Source organism: Oncorhynchus masou, unplaced genomic scaffold (assembly GCF_036934945.1).
Source record: "Oncorhynchus masou masou isolate Uvic2021 unplaced genomic scaffold, UVic_Omas_1.1 unplaced_scaffold_446, whole genome shotgun sequence".
NCBI classification, from domain to species: domain Eukaryota; kingdom Metazoa; phylum Chordata; class Actinopteri; order Salmoniformes; family Salmonidae; genus Oncorhynchus; species Oncorhynchus masou.
Genome location: NW_027010853.1, coordinates 429,788 through 449,170, shown reverse-complemented (window position 1 = coordinate 449,170; position 19,383 = coordinate 429,788). Strand labels below are relative to the sequence as shown.

Below are 19,383 nucleotides of genomic sequence, written 5' to 3'. Positions count from 1 at the left end.
TGGAAATGACAGTTGGTTAGCAACACGCCTTATTGAAGATGTAGCCGTGACGGACAACTTTAAACAGCCCGTTTCCTGTTGTTACAACTTTAAACAGCCCGTTTCCTGTCGTTACAAGGCTACGTTGTGTTGATGTGTTATATACAGTGTGCGTGTTTGACATTCATTTCATGCCACAGAGGCTCAGTCTAACACAACCTAGACTGTATCTCTGACTCAATTCAAGGGCTTTATTGGCATGGGAAGCATGTTAACATTGCCAAAACAAGTGAGGTAGATAATATATAAAGTGAATATATATATATGTGAAACTCTCTGTCAGTCTCTCTCTCTCTGAAGTTTTCAGTTAGATGGTGATTTTATGACCAATTGAAAGTGTTTGTGACGTTGCAGTCTAGTGCAAAAAAAACATTATTTTTTTATTCAACAGGAACTACAGAGGCCTCTCATTGGCTCATCTCACTTTCTGATTCTGCATCGTCCTGATTTGGCTATGGCTTACCACAGCTTCTTGCTCGAGCCAATCAGCTGCCACTCCTGGAACAAGGACCGGACCCGTGAGTAGGACACTCTCTCTGATTGGTCAATAGGACTTCCTCACCGACAGAAGTAGAGGAAACCCAACTCAGATGGTGTTGAGCAGGAACTCACAAAGCTGAGTTGTAGTGAAGTTCATTTGATATTCATTGCAGGTAGTATTGAAACACACCAAGATAACTGAAATTGATCCAAGTTAAACAAAAAAAAAAACAGGCTTAAGTTGAGTGAGTCTGACGGCTGTGATTGGCTCCCATGTGGCTGGAGGTATTTCCTGTTGTAGCGAGAGGGCTGTGATTGGCTCCCATGTGGCTGGAGGTATTTCCTGTTGTAGCGAGAGGGCTGTGATTGGCTCCCATGTGGCTGGAGGTATTTCCTGTTGTAGCGAGAGGGCTGTGATTGGCTCCCATGTGGCTGGAGGTATTTCCTGTTGTAGCGAGAGGGCTGTGATTGGCTCCCATGTGGCTGGAGGTATTTTCTGTTGTAGCGAGAGGGCTGTGATTGGCTCCCATGTGGCTGGAGGTATTTCCTGTTGTAGCGAGAGGGTTGGTGTTCTGGGTCTCTCAGAGAGACGGCTGTGTTCCACAGAGCTCAGGAAACTAACTCCATATTTGGGTTGTTTCGATCCGAGTCTTCGGTTTCTGCTCAAAATGGATGGTGTGTCTGGGCAGAGCACACAGACGGACGCACAACCACAGTGTGTGAGTCATATAAACAGGAACAGGAGGTGAACTGGCGGTTTTCAGTGTGTTTCTCTCATGTCAGAATTGAGAGGCAGACAGACACGCTGAGAGAAACACGCTGAGAGGCAGGCAGACACGCTGAGAGGCAGGCAGACGCGCTGAGAGGCAGGCAGACACGCTGAGAGGCAGGCAGACACGCTGAGAGGCAGGCAGACACGCTGAGAGGCAGGCAGACACGCTGAGAGGCAGGCAGACACGCTGAGAGGCAGGCAGACACGCTGAGAGGCAGGCAGACACGCTGAGAGGCAGGCAGACACGCTGAGAGGCAGGCAGACACGCTGAGAGGCAGGCAGACACGCTGAGAGGCAGGCAGACACGCTGAGAGGCAGGCAGACACGCTGAGAGGCAGGCAGACACACACATAGATGTGAGAGGAGTGTGACCTTGCTTCCCACGCTATACTGTTGCAAACACACTCACTCACACAAACCAACAGCCCTCTGAATATAATGTAATATCTCCCTATAGAGATTGATCTGATAGATAGTGTGATATCTCCCTATAGAGATTGATCTGATATATAGTGTGATTGATCTGATATATAGTGTGATCTCTCCCTATAGAGATTGATCTGATATATATAGTGTGATATCTCCCTATAGAGATTGATCTGATAGATATAGTGTGATCTCTCCCGATAGAGATTGATCTGATAGATATAGTGTGATTGATCTGATAGATATAGTGTGATTGATCTGATGATATAGTGTGATCTCTCCCTATAGAGATTGATCTGATAGATATAGTGTGATTGATCTGATGTATATAGTGTGATATCTCCCTATAGAGATTGATCTGATAGATATAGTGTGATTGATCTGATGATATAGTGTGATCTCTCCCTATAGAGATTGATCTGATATATATTGTGTGATTGATCTGATGTATATAGTGTGATATCTCCCTATAGAGATTGATCTGATGATATAGTGTGATATCTCCCTATAGAGATTGATCTGATATATATTGTGTGATTGATCTGATGTATATAGTGTGATCTCTCCCTATAGAGATTGCTCTGATGATATAGTGTGATCTCTCCCTATAGAGATTGATCTGATGATATAGTGTGATCTCTCCCTATAGAGATTGATCTGATATATATAGTGTGATTGATCTGATGATATAGTGTGATCTCTCCCTATAGAGATTGATCTGATGATATAGTGTGATATCTCCCTATAGAGATTGATCTGATAGATATAGTGTGATCTCTCCCTATAGAGATTGATCTGATAGATATAGTGTGATCTCTCCCTATAGAGATTGATCTGATGATACAGTGTGATCTCTCCCTATAGAGATTGCTCTGATGATATAGTGTGATTGATCTGATGTATATAGTGTGATCTCTCCCTATAGTGTGATTGATCTGATGTATATAGTGTGATCTCTCCCTATAGAGATTGCTCTGATGATATAGTGTGATTGATCTGATGTATATAGTGTGATATCTCCCTATAGAGATTGATCTGATAGATATAGTGTGATCTCTCCCTATAGAGATTGATCTGATGATATAGTGTGATTGATCTGATGTATATAGTGTGATCTCTCCCTATAGTGTGATTGATCTGATAGATATAGTGTGATCTCTCCCTATAGTGTGATTGATCTGATAGATATAGTGTGATCTCTCCCTATAGTGTGATTGATCTGATAGATATAGTGTGATCTCTCCCTATAGTGTGATTGATCTGATGATATAGTGTGATCTCTCCCTATAGAGATTGATCTGATATATATAGTGTGATTGATCTGATAGATATAGTGTGATCTCTCCCTATAGAGATTGATCTGATGATATAGTGTGATTGATCTGATAGATATAGTGTGATCTCTCCCTATAGAGATTGATCTGATAGATATAGTGTGATCTCTCCCTATAGAGATTGATCTGTTAGATATAGTGTGATTGATCTGATAGATAGTGTGATCTCTCCCTATAGAGATTGATCTGATATATATAGTGTGATTGATCTGATAGATATAGTGTGATTGATCTGATAGATATAGTGTGATATCTCCCTATAGAGATTGCTCTGATGATATAGTGTGATTGATCTGATGTATATAGTGTGATATCTCCCTATAGAGATTGATCTGATAGATATAGTGTGATCTCTCCCTATAGTGTGATTGATCTGATAGATATAGTGTGATCTCTCCCTATAGTGTGATTGATCTGATAGATATAGTGTGATCTCTCCCTATAGTGTGATTGATCTGATAGATATAGTGTGATCTCTCCCTATAGTGTGATTGATCTGATAGATATAGTGTGATCTCTCCCTATAGAGATTGATCTGATAGATAGTGTGATTGATCTGATAGATATAGTGTGATATCTCCCTATAGAGATTGATCTGATATATATAGTGTGATATCTCCCTATAGTGTGATTGATCTGATGATATAGTGTGATATCTCCCTATAGAGATTGATCTGATATATATAGTGTGATTGATCTGATAGATATAGTGTGATTGATCTGATAGATATAGTGTGATATCTCCCTATAGAGATTGATCTGATAGATATAGTGTGATCTCTCCCTATAGAGATTGATCTGATATATATAGTGTGATATCTCCCTATAGAGATTGATCTGATAGATATAGTGTGATATCTCCCTATAGAGATTGATCTGATAGATATAGTGTGATATCTCCCTATAGAGATTGATCTGATATAGTGTGATCTCTCCCTATAGAGATTGATCTGATATATATTGTGTGATTGATCTGATGATATAGTGTGATATCTCCCTATAGAGATTGATCTGATAGATATAGTGTGATATCTCCCTATAGAGATTGCTCTGTGTCCCAACAACCATGATGTCCACATCTATAAGAAGGACGGGACCAAGTGGACCAAGATTCATGAACTGAAGGAGCACAACGGACAGGTCACAGGTGAGAGACCCCCTCCCCCCTCTCCAGGTATAGACTGGGCTCCAGACAGTAACTCTATGCCCCCCCCCTCCCATCTCTCCAGGTATAGACTGGGCTCCAGACAGTAACTCTATGCCCCCCCCCATCTCCAGGTATAGACTGGGCTCCAGACAGTAACTCTATGCCCCCCCTCCCATCTCTCCAGGTATAGACTGGGCTCCAGACAGTAACTCTATGCCCCCCTCCCATCTCTCCAGGTATAGACTGGGCTCCAGACAGTAACTCTATGCCCCCCTCCCATCTCTCCAGGTATAGACTGGGCTCCAGACAGTAACTCTATGCCCCCCCTCCCATCTCTCCAGGTATAGACTGGGCTCCAGACAGTAACTCTATGCCCCCCTCCCATCTCTCCAGGTATAGACTGGGCTCCAGAGAGTAACTCTATGCCCCCCCTCCCATCTCTCCAGGTATAGACTGGGCTCCAGACAGTAACTCTATGCCCCCCCTCCCATCTCTCCAGGTATAGACTGGGCTCCAGACAGTAACTCTATGCCCCCCCTCCCATCTCTCCAGGTATAGACTGGGCTCCAGACAGTAACTCTATGCCCCCCCCTCTCCAGGTATAGACTGGGCTCCAGACAGTAACTCTATGCCCCCCCCTCTCCAGGTATAGACTGGGCTCCAGACAGTAACTCTATGCCCCCCCCCTCCCATCTCTCCAGGTATAGACTGGGCTCCAGACAGTAACTCTATGCCCCCCCCCCCTCCCATCTCTCCAGGTATAGACTGGGCTCCAGACAGTAACTCTATGCCCCCCTCCCATCTCTCCAGGTATAGACTGGGCTCCAGACAGTAACTCTATGCCCCCCCTCCCATCTCTCCAGGTATAGACTGGGCTCCAGACAGTAACTCTATGCCCCCCCTCCCATCTCTCCAGGTATAGACTGGGCTCCAGACAGTAACTCTATGCCCCCCCCCATCTCTCCAGGTATAGACTGGGCTCCAGACAGTAACTCTATGCCCCCCCCCTCCCATCTCTCCAGGTATAGACTGGGCTCCAGACAGTAACTCTATGCCCCCCTCCCATCTCTCCAGGTGTAGACTGGGCTCCAGACAGTAACTCTATGCCCCCCCCTCCCATCTCTCCAGGTGTAGACTGGGCTCCAGACAGTAACTCTATGCCCCCCCTCCCATCTCTCCAGGTATAGACTGGGCTCCAGACAGTAACTCTATGCCCCCCCCTCCCATCTCTCCAGGTATAGACTGGGCTCCAGACAGTAACTCTATGCCCCACCCTCCCATCTCTCCAGGTATAGACTGGGCTCCAGACAGTAACTCTATGCCACCCCCTCCCATCTCTCCAGGTATAGACTGGGCTCCAGACAGTAACTCTATGCCCCCCCCATCTCCTGGGCTCCAGACAGTAACTCTATGCCCCCCCCCTCCCATCTCTCCAGGTATAGACTGGGCTCCAGACAGTAACTCTATGCCCCCCCTCCCATCTCTCCAGGTATAGACTGGGCTCCAGACAGTAACTCTATGCCCCCCCTCCCATCTCTCCAGGTATAGACTGGGCTCCAGACAGTAACTCTATGCCCCCCCCCCTCCCATCTCTCCAGGTATAGACTGGGCTCCAGACAGTAACTCTATGCCCCCCTCCCCATCTCTCCAGGTATAGACTGGGCTCCAGACAGTAACTCTATGCCCCCCCTCCCATCTCTCCAGGTATAGACTGGGCTCCAGACAGTAACTCTATGCCCCCCTCCCATCTCTCCAGGTATAGACTGGGCTCCAGACAGTAACTCTATGCCCCCCCCCATCTCTCCAGGTATAGACTGGGCTCCAGACAGTAACTCTCCAGGTATAGACTGGGCTCCAGACAGTAACTCTATGCCCCCCTCCCATCTCTCCAGGTGTAGACTGGGCTCCAGACAGTAACTCTATGCCCCCCCCCCTCCCATCTCTCCTGGTATAGACTGGGCTCCAGACAGTAACTCTATGCCCCCCCCCCATCTCTCCAGGTATAGACTGGGCTCCAGACAGTAACTCTATGCCCCTCCCCTCCCATCTCTCCAGGTATAGACTGGGCTCCAGACAGTAACTCTATGCCCCCCTCTCCAGGTATAGACTGGGCTCCAGACAGTAACTCTATGCCCCCCCCCATCTCCAGGTATAGACTGGGCTCCAGACAGTAACTCTATTCCCCCCCCATCTCTCCAGGTATAGACTGGGCTCCAGACAGTAACTCTATGCCCCCCCTCCCCCATCTCTCCAGGTATAGACTGGGCTCCAGACAGTAACTCTATGCCCCCCCCCATCCCATCTCTCCAGGTATAGACTGGGCTCCAGAGAGTAACTCTATGCCCCCCTCCCATCTCTCCAGGTATAGACTGGGCTCCAGACAGTAACTCTATGCCCCCCCTCCCATCTCTCCAGGTATAGACTGGGCTCCAGACAGTAACTCTATGCCCCCCCTCCCATCTCTCCAGGTATAGACTGGGCTCCAGACAGTAACTCTATGCCCCCCCTCCCATCTCTCCAGGTATAGACTGGGCTCCAGACAGTAACTCTATGCCCCCCTCCCATCTCTCCAGGTATAGACTGGGCTCCAGACAGTAACTCTATGCCCCCCCCTCCCATCTCTCCAGGTATAGACTGGGCTCCAGACAGTAACTCTATGCCCCCCCTCCCATCTCTCCAGGTATAGACTGGGCTCCAGACAGTAACTCTATGCCCCCCCCCATCTCTCCAGGTATAGACTGGGCTCCAGACAGTAACTCTATGCCCCCCCCATCTCTCCAGGTATAGACTGGGCTCCAGAGAGTAACTCTATGCCCCCCTCTCCAGGTATAGACTGGGCTCCAGACAGTAACTCTATGCCCCCCCTCCCATCTCTCCAGGTATAGACTGGGCTCCAGAGAGTAACTCTATGCCCCCCTCCCATCTCTCCAGGTATAGACTGGGCTCCAGACAGTAACTCTATGCCCCCCCCCTCCCATCTCTCCAGGTATAGACTGGGCTCCAGACAGTAACTCTATGCCCCCCCTCCCATCTCTCCAGGTATAGACTGGGCTCCAGACAGTAACTCTATGCCCCCCCCCTCCCATCTCTCCAGGTATAGACTGAGCTCCAGACAGTAACTCTATGCCCCCCCTCCCATCTCTCCAGGTATAGACTGGGCTCCAGACAGTAACTCTATGCCCCCCCATCTCTCCAGGTATAGACTGGGCTCCAGACAGTAACTCTATGCCCCCCCTCCCATCTCTCCAGGTGTAGACTGGGCTCCAGACAGTAACTCTATGCCCCCCTCCCATCTCTCCAGGTATAGACTGGGCTCCAGACAGTAACTCTATGCCCCCCCCTCCCATCTCTCCAGGTATAGACTGGGCTCCAGACAGTAACTCTATGCCCCCCCCTCCCATCTCTCCAGGTATAGACTGGGCTCCAGACAGTAACTCTATGCCCCCCCCCCATCTCTCCAGGTATAGACTGGGCTCCAGACAGTTACTCTATGCCCCCCCTCTCCAGGTATAGACTGGGCTCCAGACAGTAACTCTATGCCCCCCCCCCCATCTCTCCAGGTATAGACTGAGCTCCAGACAGTAACTCTATGCCCCCCCTCCCATCTCTCCAGGTATAGACTGGGCTCCAGACAGTAACTCTATGCCCCCCCCCCTCTCCAGGTATAGACTGGGCTCCAGACAGTAACTCTATGCCCCCCCCCATCTCTCCAGGTATAGACTGGGCTCCAGACAGTAACTCTATGCCCCCCCTCCCCTCCCATCTCTCCAGGTATAGACTGGGCTCCAGGCAGTAACTCTATGCCCCCCCCCCATCTCTCCAGGTATAGACTGGGCTCCAGACAGTAACTCTATGCCCCCCCTCCCATCTCTCCAGGTATAGACTGGGCTCCAGACAGTAACTCTATCCCCCCCATCTCTCCAGGTATAGACTGGGCTCCAGACAGTAACTCTATGCCCCCCTCCCATCTCTCCAGGTTTAGACTGGGCTCCAGACAGTAACTCTATGCCCCCCTCCCATCTCTCCAGGTATAGACTGGGCTCCAGACAGTAACTCTATGCCCCCTCCCCCTCCCATCTCTCCAGGTATAGACTGGGCTCCAGACAGTAACTCTATGCCCCCCCCCCATCTCCAGGTATAGACTGGGCTCCAGACAGTAACTCTATGCCCCCCCTCCCATCTCTCCAGGTATAGACTGGGCTCCAGACAGTAACTCTATGCCCCCCCTCTCCAGGTATAGACTGCGCTCCAGACAGTAACTCTATGCCCCCCCTCCCATCTCTCCAGGTATAGACTGGGCTCCAGACAGTAACTCTATGCCCCCCCCCTCCCATCTCTCCAGGTGTAGACTCGGCTCCAGACAGTAACTCTATGCCCCCCTCTCCAGGTATAGACTGGGCTCCAGACAGTAACTCTATGCCCCACCCTCCCATCTCTCCAGGTATAGACTGGGCTCCAGACAGTTACTCTATGCCCCCCCTCCCATCTCTCCAAGTGTAGACTGGGCTCCAGACAGTAACTCTATGCCCCCCCTCCCATCTCTCCAGGTGTAGACTGGGCTCCAGACAGTAACTCTACGCCCCCCTCCAGGTATAGACTGGGCCCCAGACAGTAACTCTATGCCCCCCCTCCCATCTCTCCAGGTATAGACTGGGCTCCAGACAGTAACTCTATGCCCCCCTCCCATCTCTCCAGGTATAGACTGGGCTCCAGACAGTAACTCTATGCCCCCCCTCCCATCTCTCCAGGTATAGACTGGGCTCCAGACAGTAACTCTATGCCCCCCCTCCCATCTCTCCAGGTATAGACTGGGCTCCAGACAGTAACTCTATGCCCCCCCCCCTCCCATCTCTCCAGGTATAGACTGGGCTCCAGACAGTAACTCTATGCCCCCCCTCCCATCTCTCCAGGTATAGACTGGGCTCCAGACAGTAACTCTATGCCCCCCCTCCCATCTCTCCAGGTATAGACTGGGCTCCAGACAGTAACTCTATGCCCCCCCTCCCATCTCTCCAGGTATAGACTGGGCTCCAGACAGTAACTCTATGCCCCTCCCCTCCCATCTCTCCAGGTATAGACTGGGCTCCAGACAGTAACTCTATGCCCCCCCCATCTCTCCAGGTATAGACTGGGCTCCAGACAGTAACTCTATGCCCCCCCCCCATCTCTCCAGGTATAGACTGGGCTCCAGACAGTAACTCTATGCCCCCCCCCCTCTCTCCAGGTATAGACTGGGCTCCAGACAGTAACTCTATGCCCCCCCCCCCATCTCTCCAGGTATAGACTGGGCTCCAGACAGTAACTCTATGCCCCCCCCCTCCCATCTCTCCAGGTGTAGACTGGGCTCCAGACAGTAACTCTATGCCCCCCTCCCATCTCTCCAGGTATAGACTGGGCTCCAGACAGTAACTCTATGCCCCCCTCTCCAGGTATAGACTGGGCTCCAGACAGTAACTCTATGCCCCTCCCCTCCCATCTCTCCAGGTATAGACTGGGCTCCAGACAGTAACTCTATGCCCCCCCTCCCATCTCTCCAGGTATAGACTGGGCTCCAGACAGTAACTCTATGCCCCCCCTCCCATCTCTCCAGGTATAGACTGGGCTCCAGACAGTAACTCTATGCCCCCCCCTCCCATCTCTCCAGGTATAGACTGGGCTCCAGACAGTAACTCTATGCCCCCCCCCTCCCATCTCTCCAGGTATAGACTGGGCTCCAGACAGTAACTCTATGCCCCTCCCCTCCCATCTCTCCAGGTATAGACTGGGCTCCAGACAGTAACTCTATGCCCCCCCTCCCATCTCTCCAGGTATAGACTGGGCTCCAGAGAGTAACTCTATGCCCCCCCCCTCCCTTCTCTCCAGGTATAGACTGGGCTCCAGAGAGTAACTCTATGCCCCTCCCATCTCTCCAGGTATAGACTGGGCTCCAGACAGTAACTCTATGCCCCCCCTCCCATCTCTCCAGGTATAGACTGGGCTCCAGACAGTAACTCTATGCCCCCCCTCCCATCTCTCCAGGTATAGACTGGGCTCCAGACAGTAACTCTATGCCCCCCCTCCCATCTCTCCAGGTATAGACTGGGCTCCAGACAGTAACTCTATGCCCCCCCTCCCATCTCTCCAGGTATTGACTGGGCTCCAGACAGTAACTCTATGCCCCCCCCATCTCTCCAGGTATAGACTGGGCCCCAGACCGTAACTCTATGCCCCCCCTCCCATCTCTCCAGGTATAGACTGGGCTCCAGACAGTAACTCTATGCCCCCCCTCCCATCTCTCCAGGTATAGACTGGGCTCCAGACAGTAACTCTATGCCCCCTCCCCCTCCCATCTCTCCAGGTATAGACTGGGCTCCAGACAGTAACTCTATGCCCCCCCCTCCCATCTCTCCAGGTATAGACTGGGCTCCAGACAGTAACTCTATGCCCCCCTCCCATCTCTCCAGGTATAGACTGGGCTCCAGACAGTAACTCTATGCCCCCCCTCCCATCTCTCCAGGTATAGACTGGGCTCCAGACAGTAACTCTATGCCCCCCCCTCCCATCTCTCCAGGTATAGACTGGGCTCCAGACAGTAACTCTATGCCCCCCCTCCCATCTCTCCAGGTATAGACTGGGCTCCAGACAGTAACTCTATGCCCCCTCCCCTCCCATCTCTCCAGGTATAGACTGGGCTCCAGACAGTAACTCTATGCCCCCCCTCCCATCTCTCCAGGTATAGACTGGGCTCCAGACAGTAACTCTATGCCCCCCCTCTCCAGGTATAGACTGGGCTCCAGACAGTAACTCTATGCCCCCCCTCCCATCTCTCCAGGTATAGACTGGGCTCCAGACAGTAACTCTATGCCCCCCCTCCCCCTCCCATCTCTCCAGGTATAGACTGGGCTCCAGACAGTAACTCTATGCCCCCCTCCCATCTCTCCAGGTATAGACTGGGCTCCAGACAGTAACTCTATGCCCCCCCCTCCCATCTCTCCAGGTATAGACTGGGCCCCAGAGAGTAACTCTATGCCCCCCCCATCTCTCCAGGTATAGACTGGGCTCCAGACAGTAACTCTATGCCCCCCCTCTCCAGGTATAGACTGGGCTCCAGACAGTAACTCTATGCCCCCCCCCCATCTCTCCAGGTATAGACTGGGCTCCAGACAGTAACTCTATGCCCCCCCCCATCTCCAGGTATAGACTGGGCTCCAGACAGTAACTCTATGCCCCCCCCTCCCATCTCTCCAGGTATAGACTGGGCTCCAGAGAGTAACTCTATGCCCCCCCCATCTCTCCAGGTATAGACTGGGCTCCAGACAGTAACTCTATGCCCCCCCTCCCATCTCTCCAGGTATACACTGGGCTCCAGACAGTAACTCTATGCCCCCCCTCCCATCTCTCCAGGTATAGACTGGGCTCCAGACAGTAACTCTATGCCCCCCCTCCAGGTATAGACTGGGCTCCAGACAGTAACTCTATGCCCCCCCCCCCATCTCTCCAGGTATAGACTGGGCTCCAGACAGTAACTCTATGCCCCCCCCCCTGGGCTCCATCTCTTCAGGTATAGACTGGGCTCCAGACAGTAACTCTATGCCCCCCCCCTCCCATCTCTCCAGGTATAGACTGGGCTCCAGACAGTAACTCTATGCCCCCCACCCCCCTCCCATCTCTCCAGGTATAGACGGGCTCCAGACAGTAACTCTATGCCCCCCCCCTCCCATCTCTCCAGGTATAGACTGGGCTCCAGACAGTAACTCTATGCCCCCCCTCCTCCCATCTCTCCAGGTGTAGACTGGGCTCCAGACAGTAACTCTATGCCCCCCCTCCCATCTCTCCAGGTATAGACTGGGCTCCAGACAGTAACTCTATGCCCCCCCCCCTCTCCAGGTATAGACTGGGCTCCAGAGAGTAACCGTATCGTGACCTGTGGGACGGATCGTAACGCGTATGTCTGGTCTCTGAAGGGGGAGGTGTGGAAGCCCACCCTGGTCATCCTCCGTATCAACCGGGCTGCTCGCTGTGTCAGCTGGTCTCCCAAGGAGAACAAGTTCGCTGTGGGCAGCGGGTCACGCCTCATATCCATCTGCTACTTTGAACAGGAGAATGACTGGTGAGGACCGGACAGGACTGGGTTTAACTATATCTGTTATAGAGAATGACTGGTGAGGACTGGGTTTAACTATATCTGTTATAGAGAATGACTGGTGAGGACCAGACAGGACTGGGTTTAACTATATCTGTTATAGAGAATGACTGGTGAGGACTGGACAGGACTGGGTTTAACTATATCTGTTATAGAGAATGACTGGTGAGGACTGGGTTTAACTATATCTGTTATAGAGAATGACTGGTGAGGACTGGGTTTAACTATATCTGTTATAGAGAATGACTGGTGAGGACTGGGTTTAACTATATCTGTTATAGAGAATGACTGGTGAGGACCAGACAGGACTGGGTTTAACTATATCTGTTATAGAGAATGACTGGTGAGGACTGGGTTTAACTATATCTGTTATAGAGAATGACTGGTGAGGACTGGGTTTAACTATATCTGTTATAGAGAATGACTGGTGAGGACTGGGTTTAACTATATCTGTTATAGAGAATGACTGGTGAGGACTGGGTTTAACTATATCTGTTATAGAGAATGACTGGTGAGGACTGGGTTTAACTATATCTGTTATAGAGAATGACTGGTGAGGACTGGGTTTAACTATATCTGTTATAGAGAATGACTGGTGAGGACTGGGTTTAACTATATCTGTTATAGAGAATGACTGGTGAGGACTGGACCGGACTGGGTTTAACTATATCTGTTATAGAGAATGACTGGTGAGGACTGGGTTTAACTATATCTGTTATAGAGAATGACTGGTGAGGACTGGGTTTAACTATATCTGTTATAGAGAATGACTGGTGAGGACTGGACAGGACTGGGTTTAACTATATCTGTTATAGAGAATGACTGGTGAGGACTGGGTTTAACTATATCTGTTATAGAGAATGACTGGACAGGACTGGGTTTAACTATATCTGTTATAGAGAATGACTGGTGAGGACTGGGTTTAACTATATCTGTTATAGAGAATGACTGGTGAGGACCAGACAGGACTGGGTTTAACTATATCTGTTATAGAGAATGACTGGTGAGGACTGGGTTTAACTATATCTGTTATAGAGAATGACTGGTGAGGACTGGGTTTAACTATATCTGTTATAGAGAATGACTGGTGAGGACTGGGTTTAACTATATCTGTTATAGAGAATGACTGGTGAGGACCAGACAGGACTGGGTTTAACTATATCTGTTATAGAGAATGACTGGACAGGACTGGGTTTAACTATATCTGTTATAGAGAGTGACTGGTGAGGACCAGACAGGACTGGGTTTAACTATATCTGTTATAGAGAATGACTGGTGAGGACCGGACAGGACTGGGTTTAACTATATCTGTTATAGAGAATGACTGGTGAGGACTGGGTTTAACTATATCTGTTATAGAGAATGACTGGTGAGGACCAGACAGGACTGGGTTTAACTATATCTGTTATAGAGAATGACTGGTGAGGACAGGACAGGACTGGGTTTAACTATATCTGTTATAGAGAATGACTGGTGAGGACTGGGTTTAACTATATCTGTTATAGAGAATGACTGGTGAGGACCAGACAGGACTGGGTTTAACTATATCTGTTATAGAGAATGACTGGACAGGACTGGGTTTAACTATATCTGTTATAGAGAGTGACTGGTGAGGACCAGACAGGACTGGGTTTAACTATATCTGTTATAGAGAATGACTGGTGAGGACCGGACAGGACTGGGTTTAACTATATCTGTTATAGAGAATGACTGGTGAGGACCAGACAGGACTGGGTTTAACTATATCTGTTATAGAGAATGACTGGTGAGGACCAGACAGGACTGGGTTTAACTATATCTGTTATAGAGAATGACTGGTGAGGACTGGGTTTAACTATATCTGTTATAGAGAATGACTGGTGAGGACTGGGTTTAACTATATCTGTTATAGAGAATGACTGGTGAGGACTGGGTTTAACTATATCTGTTATAGAGAATGACTGGTGAGGACTGGGTTTAACTATATCTGTTATAGAGAATGACTGGACAGAACTGGGTTTAACTATATCTGTTATAGAGAATGACTGGACAGGACTGGGTTTAACTATATCTGTTATAGAGAATGACTGGTGAGGACCAGACAGAACTGGGTTTAACTATATCTGTTATAGAGAATGACTGGTGAGGACCGGACAGGACTGGGTTTAACTATATCTGTTATAGAGAATGACTGGTGAGGACTGGGTTTAACTATATCTGTTATAGAGAATGACTGGTGAGGACCAGACAGGACTGGGTTTAACTATATCTGTTATAGAGAATGACTGGTGAGGACTGGGTTTAACTATATCTGTTATAGAGAATGACTGGACAGGACTGGGTTTAACTATATCTGTTATAGAGAATGACTGGTGAGGACTGGGTTTAACTATATCTGTTATAGAGAATGACTGGTGAGGACCAGACAGGACTGGGTTTAACTATATCTGTTATAGAGAATGACTGGTGAGGACTGGGTTTAACTATATCTGTTATAGAGAATGACTGGACAGAACTGGGTTTAACTATATCTGTTATAGAGAATGACTGGTGAGGACCAGACAGGACTGGGTTTAACTATATCTGTTATAGAGAATGACTGGTGAGGACTGGACAGGACTGGGTTTAACTATATCTGTTATAGAGAATGACTGGTGAGGACTGGACAGGACTGGGTTTAACTATATCTGTTATAGAGAATGACTGGTGAGGACTGGGTTTAACTATATCTGTTATAGAGAATGACTGGTGAGGACCAGACAGGACTGGGTTTAACTATATCTGTTATAGAGAATGACTGGTGAGGACTGGGTTTAACTATATCTGTTATAGAGAATGACTGGTGAGGACTGGGTTTAACTATATCTGTTATAGAGAATGACTGGTGAGGACTGGGTTTAACTATATCTGTTATAGAGAATGACTGGTGAGGACTGGGTTTAACTATATCTGTTATAGAGAATGACTGGTGAGGACTGGGTTTAACTATATCTGTTATAGAGAATGACTGGTGAGGACTGGGTTTAACTATATCTGTTATAGAGAATGACTGGTGAGGACTGGGTTTAACTATATCTGTTATAGAGAATGACTGGTGAGGACTGGGTTTATCTATATCTGTTATAGAGAATGACTGGTGAGGACCAGACAGGACTGGGTTTAACTATATCTGTTATAGAGAATGACTGGTGAGGACTGGGTTTAACTATATCTGTTATAGAGAATGACTGGACAGGACTGGGTTTAACTATATCTGTTATAGAGAATGACTGGTGAGGACAGGACTGGGTTTAACTATATCTGTTATAGAGAATGACTGGTGAGGACTGGGTTTAACTATATCTGTTATAGAGAATGACTGGTGAGGACTGGGTTTATCTATATCTGTTATAGAGAATGACTGGTGAGGACCAGACAGGACTGGGTTTAACTATATCTGTTATAGAGAATGACTGGTGAGGACTGGACAGGACTGGGTTTAACTATATCTGTTATAGAGAATGACTGGTGAGGACTGGACAGGACTGGGTTTAACTATATCTGTTATAGAGAATGACTGGTGAGGACTGGGTTTAACTATATCTGTTATAGAGAATGACTGGTGAGGACTGGACAGGACTGGGTTTAACTATATCTGTTATAGAGAATGACTGGTGAGGACCAGACAGGACTGGGTTTAACTATATCTGTTATAGAGAATGACTGGTGAGGACTGGACAGGACTGGGTTTAACTATATCTGTTATAGAGAATGACTGGTGAGGACCAGACTGGGTTTAACTATATCTGTTATAGAGAATGACTGGACAGGACTGGGTATAACTATATCTGTTATAGAGAATGACTGGTGAGGACTAGACAGGACTGGGTTTAACTATATCTGTTATAGAGAATGACTGGTGAGGACTGGGTTTAACTATATCTGTTATAGAGAATGACTGGTGAGGACCAGACAGGACTGGGTTTAACTATATCTGTTATAGAGAATGACTGGTGAGGACCAGACAGGACTGGGTTTAACTATATCTGTTATAGAGAATGACTGGTGAGAACTGGGTTTAACTATATCTGTTATAGAGAATGACTGGTGAGGACTGGACAGGACTGGGTTTAACTATATCTGTTATAGAGAATGACTGGTGAGGACTGGGTTTAACTATATCTGTTATAGAGAATGACTGGTGAGGACTGGGTTTAACTATATCTGTTATAGAGAATGACTGGTGAGGACCAGACAGGACTGGGTTTAACTATATCTGTTATAGAGAATGACTGGTGAGGACTGGACAGGACTGGGTTTAACTATATCTGTTATAGAGAATGACTGGTGAGGACTGGACAGGACTGGGTTTAACTATATCTGTTATAGAGAATGACTGGTGAGGACTGGGTTTAACTATATCTGTTATAGAGAATGACTGGTGAGGACAGGACTGGGTTTAACTATATCTGTTATAGAGAATGACTGGTGAGGACAGGACTGGACTGGGTTTAACTATATCTGTTATAGAGAATGACTGGTGAGGACTAGACAGGACTGGGTTTAACTATATCTGTTATAGAGAATGACTGGTGAGGACCGGACAGGACTGGGTTTAACTATATCTGTTATAGAGAATGACTGGTGAGGACCAGACAGGGTTGAACTATATCTGTTATAGAGAATGACTGGTGAGGACTGGGTTTAACTATACCTGTTATAGAGAATGACTGGTGAGGACCAGACTGGACTGGGTTTAACTATATCTGTTATAGAGAATGACTGGTGAGGACTGGGTTTAACTATATCTGTTATAGAGAATGACTGGTGAGGACTGGACAGGACTGGGTTTAACTATATCTGTTATAGAGAATGACTGGTGAGGACTGGGTTTAACTATATCTGTTATAGAGAATGACTGGTGAGGACCAGACAGGACTGGGTTTAACTATATCTGTTATAGAGAATGACTGGTGAGGACTGGACAGGACTGGGTTTAACTATATCTGTTATAGAGAATGACTGGTGAGGACTGGGTTTAACTATATCTGTTATAGAGAATGACTGGTGAGGACCAGACAGGACTGGGTTTAACTATATCTGTTATAGAGAATGACTGGTGAGGACAGGACTGGACTGGGTTTAACTATATCTGTTATAGAGAATGACTGGTGAGGACCAGACTGGACTGGGTTTAACTATATCTGTTATAGAGAATGACTGGTGAGGACTGGGTTTAACTATATCTGTTATAGAGAATGACTGGTGAGGACAGGACTGGACTGGGTTTAACTATATCTGTTATAGAGAATGACTGGTGAGGACAGGACTGGACTGGGTTTAACTATATCTGTTATAGAGAATGACTGGTGAGGACAGGACTGGACTGGGTTTAACTATATCTGTTATAGAGAATGACTGGTGAGGACTGGGTTTAACTATATCTGTTATAGAGAATGACTGGACAGGACTGGGTTTAACTATATCTGTTATAGAGAATGACTGGTGAGGACTGGGTTTAACTATATCTGTTATAGAGAATGACTGGTGAGAACTGGGTTTAACTATATCTGTTATAGAGAATGACTGGTGAGGACTGGACAGGACTGGGTTTAACTATATCTGTTATAGAGAATGACTGGTGAGGACTGGACTGGGTTTAACTATATCTGTTATAGAGAATGACTGGTGAGGACTGGACAGGACTGGGTTTAACTATATCTGTTATAGAGAATGACTGGTGAGGACTGGGTTTAACTATATCTGTTATAGAGAATGACTGGTGAGGACTGGGTTTAACTATATCTGTTATAGAGAATGACTGGCGAGGACTGGACTGGACTGGGTTTAACTATATCTGTTATAGAGAATAACTGGTGAGGACTGGACAGGACTGGGTTTAACTATATCTGTTATAGAGAATGACTGGTGAGGACCAGACAGGACTGGGTTTAACTATATCTGTTATAGAGAATGACTGGTGAGGACTGGGTTTAACTATATCTGTTATAGAGAATGACTGGTGAGGACTGGACAGGACTGGGTTTAACTATATCTGTTATAGAGAATGACTGGTGAGGACTGGGTTTAACTATATCTGTTATAGAGAATGACTGGTGAGGACTGGACAGGACTGGGTTTAACTATATCTGTTATAGAGAATGACTGGTGAGGACTGGGTTTAACTATATCTGTTATAGAGAATGACTGGTGAGGACTGGGTTTAACTATATCTGTTATAGAGAATGACTGGTGAGGACTGGACAGGACTGGGTTTAACTATATCTGTTATAGAGAATGACTGGTGAGGACAGGACTGGACTGGGTTTAACTATATCTGTTATAGAGAATGACTGGTGAGGACTGGGTTTAACTATATCTGTTATAGAGAATGACTGGTGAGGACTGGACAGGACTGGGTTTAACTATATCTGTTATAGAGAATGACTGGTGAGGACCAGACAGGACTGGGTTTAACTATATCTGTTATAGAGAATGACTGGTGAGGACTGGACTGGGTTTAACTATATCTGTTATAGAGAATGACTGTACAGGACTGGGTTTAACTATATCTGTTATAGAGAATGACTGGTGAGGACCAGACAGGACTGGGTTTAACTATATCTGTTATAGAGAATGACTGGTGAGGACTGGGTTTAACTATATCTGTTATAGAGAATGACTGGTGAGGACTGGACAGGACTGGGTTTAACTATATCTGTTATAGAGAATGACTGGTGAGGACTGGGTTTAACTATATCTGTTATAGAGAATGACTGGCGAGGACTGGACCGGACTGGGTTTAACTATATCTGTTATAGAGAATGACTGGTGAGGACCAGACAGGACTGGGTTTAACTATATCTGTTATAGAGAATGACTGGTGAGGACCAGACAGGACTGGGTTTAACTATATCTGTTATAGAGAATGACTGGTGAGGACCAGACAGGACTGGGTTTAACTATATCTGTTATAGAGAATGACTGGTGAGGACTGGGTTTAACTATATCTGTTATAGAGAATGACTGGTGAGGACCAGACAGGACTGGGTTTAACTATATCTGTTATAGAGAATGACTGGTGAGGACCAGACAGGACTGGGTT

At 47.5% G+C, this 19,383-nt stretch overlaps 1 protein-coding gene across 2 annotated transcripts in view; it reads left to right on the top strand.

The window, feature by feature from the left end:
* The window catches only part of LOC135535120 (actin-related protein 2/3 complex subunit 1B-like), a 51,158-nt gene that overhangs the window by 3,558 nt on the left and 28,217 nt on the right, over window positions 1-19,383 (top strand). Inside the window, exons 2-4 of one of the 2 annotated variants that reach the window (XR_010454816.1) lie at window positions 431-557; window positions 4,094-4,198; window positions 4,592-4,627. Coding sequence is in view for 1 of the 2 variants with exons in the window: in XM_064961841.1 (XP_064817913.1) it covers window positions 494-557; window positions 4,094-4,198; window positions 12,065-12,287 (392 nt within the window). In the remaining variant the exon portion in view is untranslated. Of the gene's footprint in view, window positions 1-430; window positions 558-4,093; window positions 4,199-4,591; window positions 4,628-12,064; window positions 12,288-19,383 lie in introns of those variants that run through there. The other variant, XM_064961841.1, reaches the window with a different exon arrangement.